The following is a 17,278-nucleotide window of genomic DNA, read 5'->3' on the forward strand; positions in this document are numbered from 1 at the left end:
TCCTGCAGGGGGCTGACTTCCTGAAGGCACTGCTGTCCAGCCAGTGACACAGGCACCGCCATCCACAGGAGTGGGAGGGACTCTGTCCAGGTGGGCAGGCCTGGTCTTGGGCAGCTAAGGACACAGGTCTCCCTGGATGCCGCTTCTCTTCTGCTCCCAAAGGACTCAGCGCTGCTCAGAGGAGCCCCTGGGCTCTGAAACACTTTCTCACCTACCAGAAAGAAAATGGGTGTGCTGGCCACTGGGGCCTCTTGCAGCCACGCCCCCATTCTCTGGCCTCCCAACGCCCACCTCAGAGGGACTGGACACCCAAGTCCCAAGGGAAGGCCCCATCACCTTGGCAACCCCAGCGTTTGGTCTGCCCTCCTGTATTCTCTCCAGGGCCCCAGGTGGGGTGTCCAAGAGCACTGTCCACCCCAATGCACACAGACGCCAGGGGTCTGAGCTGAAGACACACGAGGAGAGGAGCTGGGCAGGGTGGGCAGGCAGTGGGGAGGCTGGAGCCATCGCAGGCAGTGGGAGCTGGGGGTGGGGGGCGGCCACCCCTCTCCTGGGGGCTGGTGGGAAGTCAAGTCCTGCCCTTTGACTGTCCCAGGAGTCCAGAAGCCCCCAGCTTCCTAGAGGACAATGAACTTTAGCAAGAGTCCCGTCACCTGCCAGTTGGAGAAAAAGAAGTCCATCCATGTTCACATGAGGAATAAGAGTGTCTGCAATCCTTAAATAGATTTATGGAAATGGTTTTGAATTACAGCATTTAGAAAATAAAAATAATCTGCATACATAATATACCCTCCATTATATGCTTTTCTTCTCCCACAGAAGCTGTTTTTGTGCGTGTGTATTCCAGTGTCAAATAGTAATTGGATTTTATCCTATAAAAGAAGCAGTAGGTATGTCATCTCTCTAAAAATAAAACTGCAATCGTCATTGCAATGTGAAGCCTGAGATTTAAGCCTGAGGAGGTGTCTGTGCTGGGGCCCGGGGCCACTCTAGGGTCTGAGGAGGTGGGCCAGGGTCCCAGGGGTGCAGAGGGAAGGGGAAGTGGCAGCCAAGCTGGCAACATCCGGGGGTCCTCAGCCCCCTGGAGAGCCCTGGCCTCAGAAGCTGGGAAACCTCTGCCCGCCGCCTGACCCCGCCATCGGCTGGTGGACCAGGGTGGGCAGACCGCAGCAGGGGCGCGCCTGCTTGCCCAGAGGACCACCAGGCCTGCTTCTGCATGTCCCCTCTCCGACAAGCAATGAGACTCATGTTGCTGAGACAAGGTCCTGAGGGGAGCAGGGGGCGGGCAGCTGTGGGCTCAGGGCCCTGGAGAGAGAAAAGCCTAGTCTTTCTGGTTTGGCCAGCGTGTGGCGAAGCCCGGCGGTGCCCCAGGCCCCCCCACCCCCTGGCCCCCAGAGGTGTCCACCATCTCCCCAGACTCAGCCCCAGGGGCCGAGGCTGCCCTGAGCTCAGACACCATCCCTACTTTCCCCTTGCAGGGCGGACCTTCTGCTACGGTCCAGCCTCAAGGCCGCATCTCAGCAGGGCAGGGGGGCAGGCGGATGGGCGGGAGGAAAGCCCACCCTGCCCAGGCAGCCGCCTGGCACCCCCAGGTCCCCCCACTGGCTGAAGCTGACCTCCTGTTGGCCCCTGCGGCTGGCCTGGGGTCCCCACGGGTGCGGAGGCCAGGGCGGGTGGGGCGGAGGCCCTGGACGTTCTGGAAGTCAGGGCGGCCTGCAGCCCTGGCAGCGGTGATGGCGGCAGCTGGATGAAATGCGGTGAAGACCCTCCCGTGGCCGGAGGCCTCCTCCTCGGCACCTCCTCCCTGGCGTCCTTTGGGGCCCTCGCGGGCTTGGGGCACCGTGTCAGATGCCCGCCTTGTCGCTGTAGAAGGGCGTGACGTGGAACATGTAGCAGTGCGTGCACACGCGGACGGGCTTCACCTGCCCGTAGCGGGGCAGCGGTGCCGAGTGCGAAGAGCAGCGGGAGCAGAAGATCTGGAAGGCGAAGGGCGGGAGGCGGGGCCAGTGGGCTGGGCAGGGCTCCCAGCAGCCCCTGCGCCTCACCCCTTCCTGACCTTGGCCTCTCAGGGGCGCGCAGCAAGGACAGGATCGGAGACCCGGGTGCCGCCGGCCTTCCTACCCTTCCTCCCACCCAAAGCATCCCGGGCGTGCGCGGGTGGGTGTTTCCCGCCCCCCCCCCCTCCCGTGGGGCTGGAACCTTCAGGAAAACCTGGCGCAGGTCTTGGCCAGGAGGCCGGGCCGACGGAGGGGGTCCTGGCCCCATACCCAGGCTGCCGCAGGCTCCTACTCAGACCCTCCATCCCCTCCCCGTCCTCAGGTCTGAAGTGGCAGGGACTGGGCACTGCACCATCACACCCAGTGGGCGGAGTGCCTGGAGTCCACACCCTGTGCCAAGGCAGAGCAGGGCCCAGGGCTCAGGCGTGTCTGCACAAGGACCCCGGGGCATCGGTCCGGACTTCCGGACCTCGGCGCCACGTCTGTGCCGGCCCCTGGGATGCCCGCAGCGACAGCCCGAGGGGCCGCGGGACGACGTCGGCCGCCCCACCCACCTTCCCACAGCTCCGGCAGTGGTGCTTCCTGCGGATGACGGTGAAGGGGGCTTTGCACGCGGTGCAGAAGCCGCAGGCCTCGTCCGGGACCCACTCGGGCGGGTCTATGACAACGACAGGGGGGGACACGTCAGCCAGAGGGACCCGTGCGGTGGCGGCAGTGGGGACCGGTGACTGGGGTGGGGGTCGGAGGCTGGCGGCTGTGCAGGAGCCTCCGGTGGGGCAGCCTGCCCCCCACTCCCCCCCTCCGGTCCTCCCTGAGGCTCGGTACCGGCTGCGGTTTCAGGAAACTGACGGTGTCCGATGGACGGGTCAGTCTTTGCAGCTGTCGGCCGTGCTCATCGATCGGACCCCAGCTGCGGCCTGCACCTCGCCCCAGGACTCGGGGCACGGGCAGGGAGCGTCCACCCGGACAACCCTCTCCCGGCCGGCACCCAGCCTGGCAGGGCCCTTGGGCAAAAATGGGGGCTGGGAAATGAAGAAATCAGCCCCCTCTGTGGACCCCTCCGTCAATCAGTCCCGCCCACCCCAGCTCCAGGGCTGTTCTCAGGTTCCTGAGGAGAGGCGCCGAGGCTGGCCCTGGCCTCTTCCGACACCTGTGCAGCCTGGCAGCTGCCTGTGGGCCTGTCCCATGTCACTTCTCCAGGCGATCACGGGGGAAGCCTCTGGGCCTCTGCTCTGGAATTTGGGTGGGAGGGTGTGTGTCAGCGCTGGGAGAAGCCATCTTGCACGGGGGGACATGCCTTTCCCACCCCAGACATAAGATGCCCACTGCATACCAACCCCAAGCCCAGTTCAGCCGCCCAGAGGAAGAACGAACACCTGGATGGCTCCCTGGGGCCAGTGTGGGCTCAGGGGTCTCCCGTCCACTCTCACACAACCCCCAAGGGAACTCAGCAAGGCCGCCTGCCCACCAGAGACCGGGGTCTCCTCGCCTCCCTCTCGCCCCCTCTCCTCACCAACCTGCACCAGAGGACCTGCCCCCCACCCCCCGCCCCGCGCACAGAACCGCCCCTCCCCCCAACCCCTCCCACCCAGCTCTCCCGCTTCTGCTCTGGACCCCATCAGCTCACCCCCGACTGCAGGGAGATGGCTTCTCATGCTTGCCACCCTCCCCCGCCCCCGTGTGAAATCCTTGGCCGGCCCCAGTGACGCCCTGGACGGCGCCCGGCAGCTCCGGGGCCACGCCGGGCCACGAGGCCAGCTCCAACACACAAGTCGAGACCCCCGCCCGAGGAGGATGGTGAGGGTCCGGAGGACTTGCTGGGTCCAGGCCCTGCCCTGCGAGCCACTCCCAGGAGGGGGCTGGACTGGCGGCCCACGGGGGGACATGGCCCTGGCAGTGGACTGGGCCCCTCCAGACCTCACAGTTCACCACCTGCTCGCTCCTCGAGCAGGGGGTTCCGAGTTTCCGGCGGGCGTTCTAGTTATGGCCCTGTGTGCGATTTTCACAGGAGGGTAGAGAAGACCAGGGCTCAGGGCGTTTAGGAAGCAGGGAAGCTTGTGCGGCCGCCCCCAGGGGATCCCGGCCAAGGCAGCCCCACTGCACACCTGGGTCACCAGGCAGTGCGAGGGAGGCCCTGAGCCGGGACCAGCGGGGACCAGCGCCGCCGGCCTGGCACACCGGGGCCAGCCGCCTCCTCAGCTCCAGTCGCATTCGACACTCGTTCAGGCCCGTCTGCCGCTGCCCGTCTGAGCACCTCTCCAGGCCTCCGGCCCCTTCCAAAGGCCTTGGGCGGCCCCCTCCCCACAGATGTGTTGCCAGTGCCCCCAGCCCACCCTGAACGCTCCTTCCCTGACTGCCAAGCCACCGGGCCTGCAGCCGGCCGACCTCCAGGCTAACGGGGGAGCAGGCCGCTAGGGGAGGGCTTTCCTGCGGGGCAGGTGAACGCTGGGGGGTCGGCAGTGTGCCTGTGGCCTGGGACCAGCCACTTCCAGCTGCGGCCAACGGCCTGGACCCCGGCATCTCAGTGCTCCTCACGCCCTCCCTCTGCCCCCCAGGCTGAGATGTTCAGTAATGGGCCTGAGGTTAGGTGGCGGCAGCCCAGAGGACCTGTGCCCACCCTGGGAGCCCAGGAGGGAAGCTGGAGTAAGAGGCTGCACCCCCTGGGAAGCGGCACGTCTAGGTGTCTGGGGAAGGGCCCCCGCTGGAGGAGCGCTGCCCGCCCCGAGCCTGCAGTCCAGGGCAGAGCGGTGGAAACATCCAGACAGGGCTCCTGCTCTCCGCTCGGCACGCAGTGCATTGGCCCCCGGCTCCCGGGCCCTCACGCACCTTCCAAGTCTCCATCTCGGGTCTTCGCTGCGAGTTCGGAGGATGACAGGGTCTCCTGGCACAGAGCGCAGTCCTCCAAGGCCGCGCTCCGCAGGGTCTGGGTGACTAGAAGAGAGAGGGTGGCCGCTGGGGTCAATGGGCCACCACCTGTCCCTGGGAGGTGCCGCCAGCAGGGAGTAGCCCCCGAACAACCCCCAGTCCCGCGTGTGGAGTGGGTCACCGCAGCCCTCACCCACAGTCCCCGCAGGCTGGGTGCTGACCCCGCAGGGGGCCTTCCCATCCGAGTGCCCTCAGGTGTGCAGCTGGTCCTGCCTGTGGGCCCCCGGCCCCAGGGCCCACCGTCCTTGCTTGCAGAGCAGGAAGCCAGCCCCAGAAGGCAGCCCTGCCCAGAATCCCCTGGCCGATGGGGGCAGTGTGGTCCAGTGGTGTGGACCCTGGGGGGCACAGCTGGGTCGGCACACAGGACAGACTTCTCCTCCCTGTGGGTGAGGACGTGCCCTCCAGGGCTGGGCCGGCTGCCCCGTGTGTCCAGACGGTCTTGAGCAGAAGCGCCTATGATGAGAGGCCGCTCGCCCAGAATGGGAGCCTCAGCCCAGCAGAGGGTGGGCAAGCAGGGGTCGGGCCCCTTCCCCACGCTCGGACCCTGCCACCTCCTTCCAGGGAGCGAGGGGCCAAGCTCCCTGTGCCTTAGCATTCCCTGCCTGACACCTGCTCCCTCACCAAGTAACTCTGTTCTGCGTGCGCGTGTGTGTGCACGCGTGTGTGAGGCAGCTCACAGACGGCCACTCCCCCGAGCAGGGGACGCACGTCCCCTCCTTGGCTCTGGGCTGGCCCCTGGCTGCTCTGACAGATGGAGTTTGGTAGAAGTGACAGTGTACCGCTTCTGGGTCCCGTCTCCAGGCCCGTCAGCTGTTGGAAGTGGGGTGGCCTGGCTGGGGCGTGGGCACGTGGGGCTGTGACCCCCATGCGTCCCCAAGCCCACCTCTCGGGGTACCCAGGGCCTGTGCCCCTCTGCCCACAAAAGCCGGGTGGCGGTGCCGGGCCAGGTCTGGGGGTGCAGATTTCCGCAGGCCCCCCACATCGGGGGGGGGGGTGTGTGGGCACGACGGTCAGCCTAGGCCTCAGAGCCTGTCCCGAGCTGGCACTCACCCTTCTTTAGCTTTTCCTTGTCGTCCGTTTCCGGCTTGGTGGCCATGACCTGGAAGAGGGTCTTGAGAATACTTCTGAGGTCGCTGGCGTAGTTGGTCTGCAGCTGGTCGGCCACGCCTGGGGGAGGACGCCCGAGGAGGGGGGGTTAGGTCCTGGCAGCTGGTGAACCCAGCCGGGGCTCGTGGTCAGAGACCAACGTGTCCTCGGGTGAGTGGGCGCGAGAAGAGGCTGCCCCGCCCCCGTGACGCTCTTTTGGCAGAAGCAAAAGCTCAGGAGTCAAGGGGAGGTGGCGGAGGGGGGCAGAGTACCCAACAGCCCTCCCCCGGGGGCCAGTTATTCGCCTTCGTGCTCTTATCCTGGCCCCTCACTGAGGGACAACCCCAGAGCCCCCAGCTGTGCCCACCTGCGTGGCAGCACCTTCCCCTCACGGCCACCTCGACTGCGGGGATGCAGTGAGGTTCCACGTGGCTGGGGGGCCAAGGGTGGACCCTGCCCAGACATGGGGCCCAGCGCCGGCTCCTCGGCACCCCCTGCCAGCCGGCCCCCGCTGCCTGGCCGGACAAGGCTTCTCCCACCCTCACCTGCAGAGGTTTCCTCTGTCTCTCAATTAGGTGGACTCGGCCCTTCTCAGTGAAGAGCGCTGCTAGCTCTTCAGGGGCACAAGGGGCTGCCGTTAACAGCAAAGCCAGGGAGTGACCGTGCACATCCCAGCAGCACATGGGCGCCCCGGGACCCATCCCTGCGCTGATACCGTGGCTGGCACTTCTGGGGGCTTCCTTGCGTGCCAGCAGCTGTGTTGAGTACCAGCTGGCATGACGTTCCCCAGACCTCTAAACAAACCCGTGTAGTGGATTCCGGCAGATGTCTGAACCGAAGCTCAGAGTCACCCCGAGGTCCTCGTGCCCCTACCTGGCCTGGCTGGGGGCTGTGCCTGAGGGGCCCTCGGCAGTGCCGAGTGACCCTGGGCGATCATGATCCTGACTCTGCACTGTCCGCCAGTCCACAGGCTGCCCCGAGGCTGCCCCTCCCCCCGGGGGCCCGGGAGCGCCGCGGAAAATCCAGGCCAGGGGAGCTGGGCTGCAGGACGGGCACTGTGTGAACCCAGCTGCCCCGGGGAGGTGTCGGGGAAGGGCAGGCAGGAGGCCAGGAGGGTGAACTTCACTGCACACTTGTCATACTTTTAAAACATGAGAAAGCGGCAGCTATTCAGAACACACAAATCGAGGGAAAGCGCTGCTACGAAGACACCGCTTGTGCTCACTCCCCTCACTGAACTCCCCAGGGAGACAAAACAGTCATCGTCCTGTTGTCTGCCACCCCAAGAGAGGAAACATCAGTCGGGACAGGACGCACAATGAACTCTGACCTACACATTGAACAGAGCCTCCCTGTGTGAGCAGTGAGGGGCCACTGGGACCAGAATGGGGTCCTCCACCCCCCACGGGAGGGCCCGGCGAAGCACGATGCCCGCCTCTTTACCGGGCCGGGCTCATGGCGGGGCTCACAGGCGAAGGATGAAGTGATGCGCTGAGGAAGGCCCAAGGCAGGGCTGACACCCGAGCAGCCCAGCATCAGCGGGGAACCTCCCGCACCTGGGCCAGCCGCTCCGCTAAAGCACGCCCCCCCCCCCGCCCCTGTGTGTCCCCAAGCCCACGCCCCGCCCCAGGCCCAGAAGTGGCACCTGAAATGCAGACAAACAGGCGGTGGATGAGGTCGTGGCTGCCGTGGAACCGGGACCGGATCTTCTCTCTGATGGCCACGGGGCCTGCGTCCGGCCCCATCTCGTCTGAGGGGCAGGAGCCGGCCGTGAAGCCGCTGTGCAGAGAGGGAGACACAGGAGCGCAGGTGGAGGGACGAGGGAAGGCCAAATCTCTGCCCGGAGGCCCCCCGTTGCGGGAGCGCGCTGGGGCCAACGCCACGCGCTGCGCTCCTCCCGTGGGAGAGCCACCGCCCCTCCTCACACCCTCTGCAGGGGGCTGATGGGCTCCCAGAAGACGTGTCCACACCCTAACCCCTGCACCTGCCAGCAGGACCCGTTTGGAAGAAAAGTCTTTGCGGCTGCAGTCAAGGTAAGGATCTCGAGAGGAGACACCATGGTTTACCTGGTGGCCCTAATCTAAGGACAAGTGTCTTTGTGGGAGACGGGAGAGGAGACACAGACACACGGGGGAGGGGAGGAGGCGAAGTGGCCACGATACAGAGATCAGGGTGATGTGGCCACAAGCCTGGGGGTGCCCGGAGCCACCGGAAGCTGGAAGACGCAGGAAGGACCCTCCCTGAGAGCCTCCGGAGCGGGGGCAGCCCTGTCAGATTTCAGATTTCTGGCCTCCCGCCTGCGAGAGAAGAGATTTCTGTTATTTTAAGCCCCCAGGTCGTGGTGCTGTTTTACTAAGACTGTCCTTCGTCCCCACCATGCACTTCCCTTCCCACGGCCCAGGGGTCCTGCTGCAGGTGCTGCGAGCTCTGCTGTTCAGGGGTCACCCTGCGGCCCTAAGTAGTGGCCGCAGTTGAGCCTACACTGTTAGGGCGTCCACTGACCGTCCTGTTCTTAAATCATTTATCTCCCATCTTCTATTTCTGCCGTTTTGTCCCCCTTTCTGGGAAATTTTCCTCTTTTTTCTCCGACTTTCCCCTCGACATTTTTGCTACCAGGTTTTTAATTTCCTGCTCTCTCTGTTGTTTCATGGATGTGAAATATTTTATCTATCTAGAAACATTAATTATATTTTTTTTCTGATTTTTTTTTTTTTTTTGGCTGTGCCGCGAGGCACGCGGGATCTTAGTTCCCCGACCAGGGATTGAACCCGTGCCCCCTGCAGTGGAAGCGTGGAGTCTTAACCACTGGACCATCAGGGAAGTCCCTCATTATAATTTTTTAAAAGTTGCCTTTGGTGGTCTGCACTATCTCTGTTTCTGCTTTTCTGTGGGGGAGTTGGTTTTTTTCATGCCTGCCTCAAATGCAGAGACCCCTGTCACAGAGAGGCCCTGGCGTGGCCTCCTGGCATGGCGGAATAGCGGGCGCCCTCGCATCACTGGTGGGAGTGTAAACTGGTGGATGACTTTGGGGAGGTGCTCTGGCATCACCTCAGAGAAGCTGGCACACTCCTCAGCCCAGGGGCCGTGGTCGGCACACACCCAAGACCCTGCCCTGTGCAACTGCAGACGTGGCAGAACCTTCAGGGCCGTTCTGGAAGTTCCAGTAAAATCCACCAGTGATGGAGGAGGAGAATCCACTGTCATCTTGTCATGCTGTGGCCCGCCTGATCGTAGCGGGTGAGCAGCCCTGGCCCCTTGTGGACGTGGACGACCCTCGCCGACACGGCAGAGAGACGCGCACAGCCGCCCGATATCTCACTTAGGGGCACGTCCCTTGGTGTCAAACCATCAGGAAGCTCGGAGATGTGACGCGCCTGAGAATTCAGTGCAGGGGGCGCTGGGGCTGGAAAGGGCCCCAGACTGGCTTCATGGGCTCCCCCTGCTCAGACGAGTGCGCGTCTGACTGGCACACTCCAGCGACGTGCACATTGGTTTATAAGTAATATTTCTTTTAAAAAACTTTATTTATTTTATTTATTTATCTTCGGCTGCATTGGGTCTTCGTTGCTGCACGCGGGCCCCTCACCGCGGTGGCCTCTCTTGTTGCGGAGCACAAGCTCCAGGCGCACAGGCACCAGCAGCTGTGGCATGCGGGCTCAGCAGTTGTGGCTCGCAGGTCCCAGAGCGCAGGCTCAGCACCCGTGGCGCACGGGCCCAGCTGCTCCGCGCCATGTGGGATCCTCCCGGACCAGGGCTCGAACCCGTGTCCCCTGCCTTGGCACGCGGATTCCCAGCCACTGCGCCACCAGGGAAGTGCCCTTATCAGTACTATTTCACCAGAACGTGGAGGAGCGGTGGGAGGCTGAGGGCGAGGCTGGGACCCTCGTGATGATCTACAGCTCTGCCCTCCCAGACCCCCTGCCAGGTTTCCAGAGACGAAGCCCCTGACTTTCTGCCTGGGGGGTGTGGACTTGGCGGCCCCTGTCCTGGGAGCTGAGTAAAGAAGGGGGATGCAATATCACTGTCCGGGGTGTCAGCTTCCATCAACACTCCCGGTCTCCGTTCACAGCCTCACCCAAAAGACTGGGAAGCAGGAGCCCAAGCAAACGTTTACACACACTATTCGCAGCAGCGTTATTCACAAGAGCCCAAGGGGAAACAACCCAAGTGCCCATCAGCAGATGACGGATACACAAAACGTGGTCCCTCCATACGATGGAATATTATCCAGCCTTAAAACGGAAGAAAATTCTGACACCAGCTACCATATGGGTGCACCTGTAGGACATTAGGCCCAGTGACAGAAGCCGGTCACAAAAGGACAAACACCGTGTGACTCCGCTTACGTGAGGTCCCTGGAGGAGTCACATTCACAGAGACAGAAAGCAGATGGTGGGTGCCGGCTGCTGGGGAAGGGGGCTTGAGTGGGGACAGAGTTTCAGTCTGGGATGATGAAAAGTTCTGGAAATAAAGAGTGGTGGCAGTTATACCACATTGTGAATGTGTACAATGCCACTGAACTGTACACTTAAATATGGTTAAAATAGTAAAATTTATGTTAGATGTATTTTGCCAAAATTAAAAAGTAGGGGAAAAAAAGATTTAGGACAGGGGAGGGCAGAGGAAAGGGAACTGAAAAGGCTAAGTAGCGAAGAGAGCTGATGGATTTGGCATGAATACAACAGGTTAAGAGTGAATACATGCTAAAAACCATTAAATTATACACTTGTATAGTAGATATTTTTAATAATGAAAAAATTGAAGTATAGTTGATTTACAATGTTGTGTTAGTTTCGGGTGTACAGCAAAAATTAATCACTTTTCAAGGGTGAACTGCATGGTATATATACTATATATCAATACAGCAGTTACTGTTGAAGACCCAATTATATTAAGATAGAGTAGCAATAAACAAACTGAAAATGAAATTAAGAAACAACCCCATCTGCAATAGCATCCAAAAGATTTAAATATTTGGAATAAACTTAACAAAAAGGTGCAAGAGTGACACACGGAAAACTACAAAACGTCACTGAAATAAATTAGACCTAAATAAATGGAAAGACACCCTATGTTCATGGTTGAGGACTTAATCTCGTTAAGATGGCAATACTCCCCAAACTGGTCAGTAAGTTCAATGCAATCTGTATCAAGATAGCCGCCTTTTCTTTTTCCATGCAGAAGTTGACAAGCTGATCCTAAAATTCGTACGGAAACTCAAGGACTCAGAACAGCCAAAACAATCTTGAAAAAGAAACAAGCTGGAGGACTCACACTCATGACGTGGACTTTAGCATGAAACGCCAGTACATACGATTGAGGCACTGGCATAGGACACGTGACGACGGAAGAGAATTGCGAGTCCAGAGATAAACCCACACGTTTGTGGGCAACTGATTTTCCAAAGGGGTGCCAAGATCATCCAACGAGGAAAGAAGGCTCTTTTCAAAAGATGGTGCTGAGACAGAGAAAGACCGTCTCTCCAATAAGTGCTGCTGGGAAAACTGGAAGCTGCACGTAAAGGGATGAAATTAGAACGTTTTTTCACACCACATATAAAAATAAACTCAAAATGAATTAAAGACCTAAATGGAAGACTGGAAACTATAACACTCCTAGAAGAAGACACCGGCAGAACACTTTCTGACATAAGCCATAGCAATGTTTTTTTTGGATCTGTCTCCCAAGGCAAAGGAAACAAAAGCAAAAATAAACAAATGGGACCTAATTAAACTTAAAAGCTCTTGCAACAGCAAAGGAAACCATCGACCAAATGAAAAGATAACCTACTGCATGGGAGAAAATATTTGAAAAAGATATGACCAATAAGGGGTTAATATCCAAAATATATAAACAGCTCATACAACTCAATAAAAAAAATAAAAAAATAAACCAGATTAAAAAATGGGCAGAAGACCTGAATAGACATTTTTCCAAAGAATACATACAGATGAAAAGCACATGAAAAGATGCTCAACTTCGCTAATCATCAGAGAAATGCAAATCGAAACCATGAGATATCACCTCCCACCCATCAAATGACCATCATCAAAAAGACCAAAAATAACAAGTGTTGCTGAGGATGTCGACAAAAGGGAACCCTCCCACACTGTTGGTGGGAATGTAAATTGGTGCAGCCACTTTGGAAAACAGTATGGAAGGTCTCTCAAAAAACTAAGAATAGAATTACCATATGATCCAGCAATTCCACTCCTGGGTATATATCTAAAGAAAATGAAAACAGAAAAGATCCATGCACCCCAATGTCCATAGCAGCATTATTCACAATAGCCAAGACATGGAAGCAACCTAAATGCCCATCAACAGATGAATGGATAAAGAAGATGTGGTGTATACATACAATGGAATATTACTTAGCCATAAAAAAGAATGAAAATTTGTCAATTCCAACAACATGGATGGACGTGGACGGTATTATGCTAAGTGAAATTCGTCAGACAGAGAAAGACAAATACTATATGTTATCACTCACATGTAGAAATCTAAAAAAACAAACAAACAGATGAATATAACAAAACAGAAGGAGACTCACGGATATAGAGAACACACTAGTGGTCACCACTGGGGAGAGGGAAGGAGGGAGGGGCATGATAGGGGTAGGGGATTAAGAGGTACAAACTATTAAGTATAAAATAAATAAGCTACAAGGACATATTGTAACAGCACAGCGAATATAGCCAGTATTTTAGAATAACTTTAAATGGAGTATAATCATTAAAAATATTGAATTTCTATGTCATGCAACCTGAAACTAATACAATATTGTAAATCAATTATACTTCAATAAAAAATTTTTTTTCTGGGAGAACTGCATTTCCACACACAAAAGAATGAAGTTAGACCTTACCTTATACCATATACAAAAATTGACTCAAATAGATCAAAGGTCTGTATCTATTCTAAAATTCTTAAACTTAGAAAGAATTTTAAATTCTTTAAAAGAATTCTTAAAAATTCTTAGAAAAGAACAGGAATCTTTGTGGTCTTGGATTAGGAAACAGTTTCTTAGGTGTGAAACCAAAAACACAGCAACCAAAACCAAATATCTCATTCAGCAGTTCCTCAGACAGTATGACACAGCAGCTCCACCCTGAGGTATCTACCCAAGAGAACTGAAACACATATTCACACAAAAATTAAAATTAAAAACTTCTGTGCTTCAAAAGATACCTTCAAGAAAGTGAAAAACCCCACAGAATGTGAGAAAATTTTTGCAAATCATGTATCTGTCAAGGGTATAGTATCTGGAATACAGAAAACTCTTGCAACTCAACAATAAAAAAAATAAATAACCCAACTAAAGAATGGACAATGGATTTGAAAAGACATTTTTCCAAAGAAGATATACAAATGGCCAGTAAACACATGAAAAGATGCCATCATTAGTCATTTAGGAAATGCAAATTAAAATGATAATGTGCTATTTTATATCCATTACGATAACTGTAAGAGTTTAAAAAGGAAACAGAAAATAACAAGTGTGGGTGAAGATACGGAGAAATTGGAACCTTGTACATCCCTGGTGAGAATCTGAAATGCTACCGGAACTGTGGGAAACAGGTCAGCAGCTCCTCGTGCCGTAGGACCCAGCAATTCCACCTCAAGGTATCTACCCAAGAGAACTGAAACACAGATTCACACAAAAGTTTGTACGTGAATGTTCATACCTACTAGCCAAACATGGAAGCAACCCAGATGTCAGTCAACTGACAAACGGATAAACAAAATGTGGTCTAGCCACACCATGGGATTAATTTTTGGCCATAGAAAGTGTGGATAGGTGCTACAGTATGGATGAACCTCGAAAACATGTGACAGGCTATGTGACAGGGTATGTGACAGAATCCAGCTACAAAGGTCACTTATTGTATGATTCCATTTCTTTGAAAAGTCTAGAAAAGTCTAGGCAAACCCAAGAGACAGAAAGATTAATGGTTGCCAGTGGCGGAAGGGAGGGGAGGATGTTTGGGGTTTCTTTATGGGGTGATGAAAATGTTGAGATTAGATACCGGTGGCGGTTGCACAACTCTGTGAATATGCTGAAGACCACTGAATTGTACACTTTAAAAAGAATAAAAGGATGTTTTCCTTGTAATCATCTAGCGACTCATATTCAAGAAAGAGCTCAAGCTAAATGCCCGTCAATAGTGGGTGGATTCAGTAAATTAGCTCATACAGTTTCCACAAAGGACAGTTAATGATGCTGGAAATTCTAAAATATTAAATAAAAAGGTAGCATTTTAAAAATTAGAGCTATCATATGTACATAAATGAGATTTGGGGACATACAGTCAAGGCAAAGCATCAACATTACATTTATTTGCATAGTAGGACTACGGATTATTTTCTGAGCATCTTCTAAGATTATTACTTCTATGACCAGAAGAATAACTGTTAGGCTGAGGAGAGGCAGTGCCTACAGCAGGAGCCACTGCAGCCCTCCTGAGGCACAGAGTTTGTTTCTTAGTGGAGGGAAGGCATGCGCTGGGGCTCAGCCCCGCAGCCCCTGCCCCTCAGATAAAGCCCTGGAAGCGGGGAAGCCTTTCTGGACAAGGCGCTGCAGCTGGCAGGCAGCTCGCCTGCGAGAAACCAGAGGAAGGGCCCTGACTGTCAGCTGAGCGTTGAGAGCTACGAAGCCTGCGGTTCATGTTGTGCCTTAAAAGAGCAATGAACCCTCCCAGCAGACTGAGACCGAGGCTGGCCCACAGGTGGCGGGTGGGTCAGATGGCAACCATGGTCTCAACCCCAAGCCCTCAAGCCCTCTCCTGCTGCTCCGCAGAGTGGGGCGTGTGTGTGTGTGTGTGTGTGTGTGTGTGTGTGTGTGTGTGTGTGTGTGTGTGTGTGTGTGTGTGTTGGGGGCGGGTGTGGATGGAAAGAGCGCCAGAGGCTCCATGAAGAGCCTGGTCCTCGGCAGAAGAACCAGCAAGGTGCTGCCCACGGGCAACCCAGCTGGGCTTGGAAGGGCCACCGGGAACAAAAGAACAGAACACTGGGAGTGGGGCCTGGGACGTCACCTGGGGCCTGAGCTTGGGGCCCGGCTGGGTCAGCCCAGTCCTAGGGGCCACATAGATGGGCATTGTTTGGGCACCGGGGGCCCCAGGAACACTGCCCAGGGCCACCCTTTTGGAAGGGTGCTAGTCCTCCATGGGCAGCTGCTACACAGCAGGCTGGGAACACGGAAGAGGGTTCCAAGGATGAATCAGACCCTGTGTGTGGCCCCCAACAGCCCAGTCTAGTGGGGGAGCCACACGCTTTAACAAGACAGAGCTGAGAGGCCGGCTGGCGCCCAGTGATCCAGGTCTATGGTGAGGGCAGGAACAGTGAGGGTGAGACATGGCCAGAAGTTGAGACGCAGAGGAAAAGTGGGCGAGAGAGGCTAGGGTGAAGGCGTGAGGGGCGCCCACCTGCCAAGGGCTTCCTCTGCCTCACCAAGCAGTCTGAGCTCCTGTCACCAGCCGTATCTACCCAGGCACTCAACTTCAAATCTGCATGGTCACCTGGATGCCGAAAAATCCAGCACCTTCTGTGACCGATGCCCAACTGGATTCTGTTTCCTGCCACTCTCTTTTATTGAAGGCAGCACATATTCCCCGTAACAATTCCACTTAGGTTTGAATTACTAGGAAGTGTCAATTTTCTAGTAGCAAAAGACAATGCAATTCTAAAGTTACATTAATACCAAAGGTTTTGTCCAGCCTGTGTCTTTGGCCACGGTCCATAGTGGCAAACTTTCCAAAGGGCACCCTTGAAAGGCACACATGGAGAAGTATCTGATTCCATGGTCAGAGTAGAAAAAATGGCCTTTTGACAGGAAAAGGACTTTGTCATTTTGAAGTTCTAGGGGTCTGTGAAATAAGAGAGAATACAACTTGGAAAAACTAATAGCATCACAAGGTGTTTCTGGCTATGACATCACATGGATGAATCTGTGAGCCTCTGAAACCCTTTGTAAAGGCCTCAGTAAGAGAAAAACAAGGAGGAGCAAGACGGACTGATGGAATCCAGAAGGAAGGTTTATGCTTGGATGTGGGGACATGGAAAGTCTGGACATCTGCACAGCCACATACCAATTCTAATGAGCCAGCTTGGGCCCTGCTAGCTCCTCCTTACGAAATCCATCCATCCATCTATCCATCCATTTGTCCATCTATCTACCCAACCACCCACCCATTCATCTATCCATCGACCCATCCATCCATCCAACCATCTATCCAATCATCCATGTATCCATCTGTCCATCCATTGATCCATCCATCCATCCATCCATCCATCCATCCAACCATCTACCCAATCATCCATGTATCCATCCGTCCATCCATCCATCCATCCATCCAACCATCTACCCAATCATCCACGTATCCATCCGTCCATCCATCCATCCATCCATCCATCCATCCATCCATCCAACCATCTACCCAATCATCCACGTATCCATCTGTCCATCCATCAATCCATCCATCCATCCATCCATCCATCCATCCTTCCATCCTTCCATCCATCCATCCATCCATCCATCCACCCATCCACCCATCCACGTATCCATCTGTCCATCCATCAATCCATCCATCCATCCATCCACCCATCCATCCATCCATCCATCCACCCAACCATCTACCCAATCATCCATGTATCCATCTGTCCATCCATTGATCCATCCATCCATCCAACCATCTACCCAATCATCCACGTATCCATCTGTCCATCCATCCATCCATCCATCCATTCATCCATCCAACCATCTACCCAATCATCCATGTATCCATCTGTCCATCCATCCATCCATCCATCCATCCATCCATCCTAGTATGGTGAGGATTTAGCAGGGAGGTATGTGTGTGCTGATATGGGTCAAACTGTGTCTCCCCAAATTCATATGTTGAAGTGCTAACCCCCAGTACCTCAGAACGTGGCTTTATCGGGATATAGAGTCACCGCAGATGTAATTAGTTAAGATGAGGTCATTAGGGTGGGTCCTAATCCAATATGACTGGTGTTCTTCAAAAAATGAGAAATTTGGACACAGGTGCACACAGAGGGAGAATGACATGTAAAGAAAAGGCAGAGATCAGAGCTTAGCATCTACAAGCCAAGGGGCCCCAAGGATTGCCAGTATCCATCAGAAGTGAGAGGGCAGAGGCCTGGACAGATCCTCCCTCATGGCCTCAAAAGGAACCACCCTGCTGACACCCTGATCCAGGACTTCTGGCCTTCAGAACTGAGACAATCCATTTTTACGGTTTATCCCGCAG

The 17,278-nt window shown here is 55.5% G+C and overlaps 1 protein-coding gene across 1 annotated transcript in view; it reads right to left on the bottom strand.

Moving 5' to 3' along the window:
* Window positions 1-1,844: 1,844 nt before the first annotated feature.
* The window catches only part of ZFYVE28 (zinc finger FYVE-type containing 28), a gene marked incomplete at both ends in the record, with an annotated part of 111,971 nt that continues 96,537 nt past the window's right edge, over window positions 1,845-17,278 (bottom strand). Inside the window, 5 exons of the mRNA XM_082838349.1 lie at window positions 1,845-1,976; window positions 2,552-2,655; window positions 4,824-4,928; window positions 5,973-6,089; window positions 7,654-7,787. Of these exons, the coding sequence (XP_082694475.1) occupies window positions 1,845-1,976; window positions 2,552-2,655; window positions 4,824-4,928; window positions 5,973-6,089; window positions 7,654-7,787 (592 nt within the window). The remainder of the gene's footprint in view (window positions 1,977-2,551; window positions 2,656-4,823; window positions 4,929-5,972; window positions 6,090-7,653; window positions 7,788-17,278) is intronic.

Source organism: Leucopleurus acutus (genome assembly GCF_964270905.1).
Source record: "Leucopleurus acutus genome assembly, chromosome: 4".
Taxonomy (NCBI): domain Eukaryota; kingdom Metazoa; phylum Chordata; class Mammalia; order Artiodactyla; family Delphinidae; genus Leucopleurus; species Leucopleurus acutus.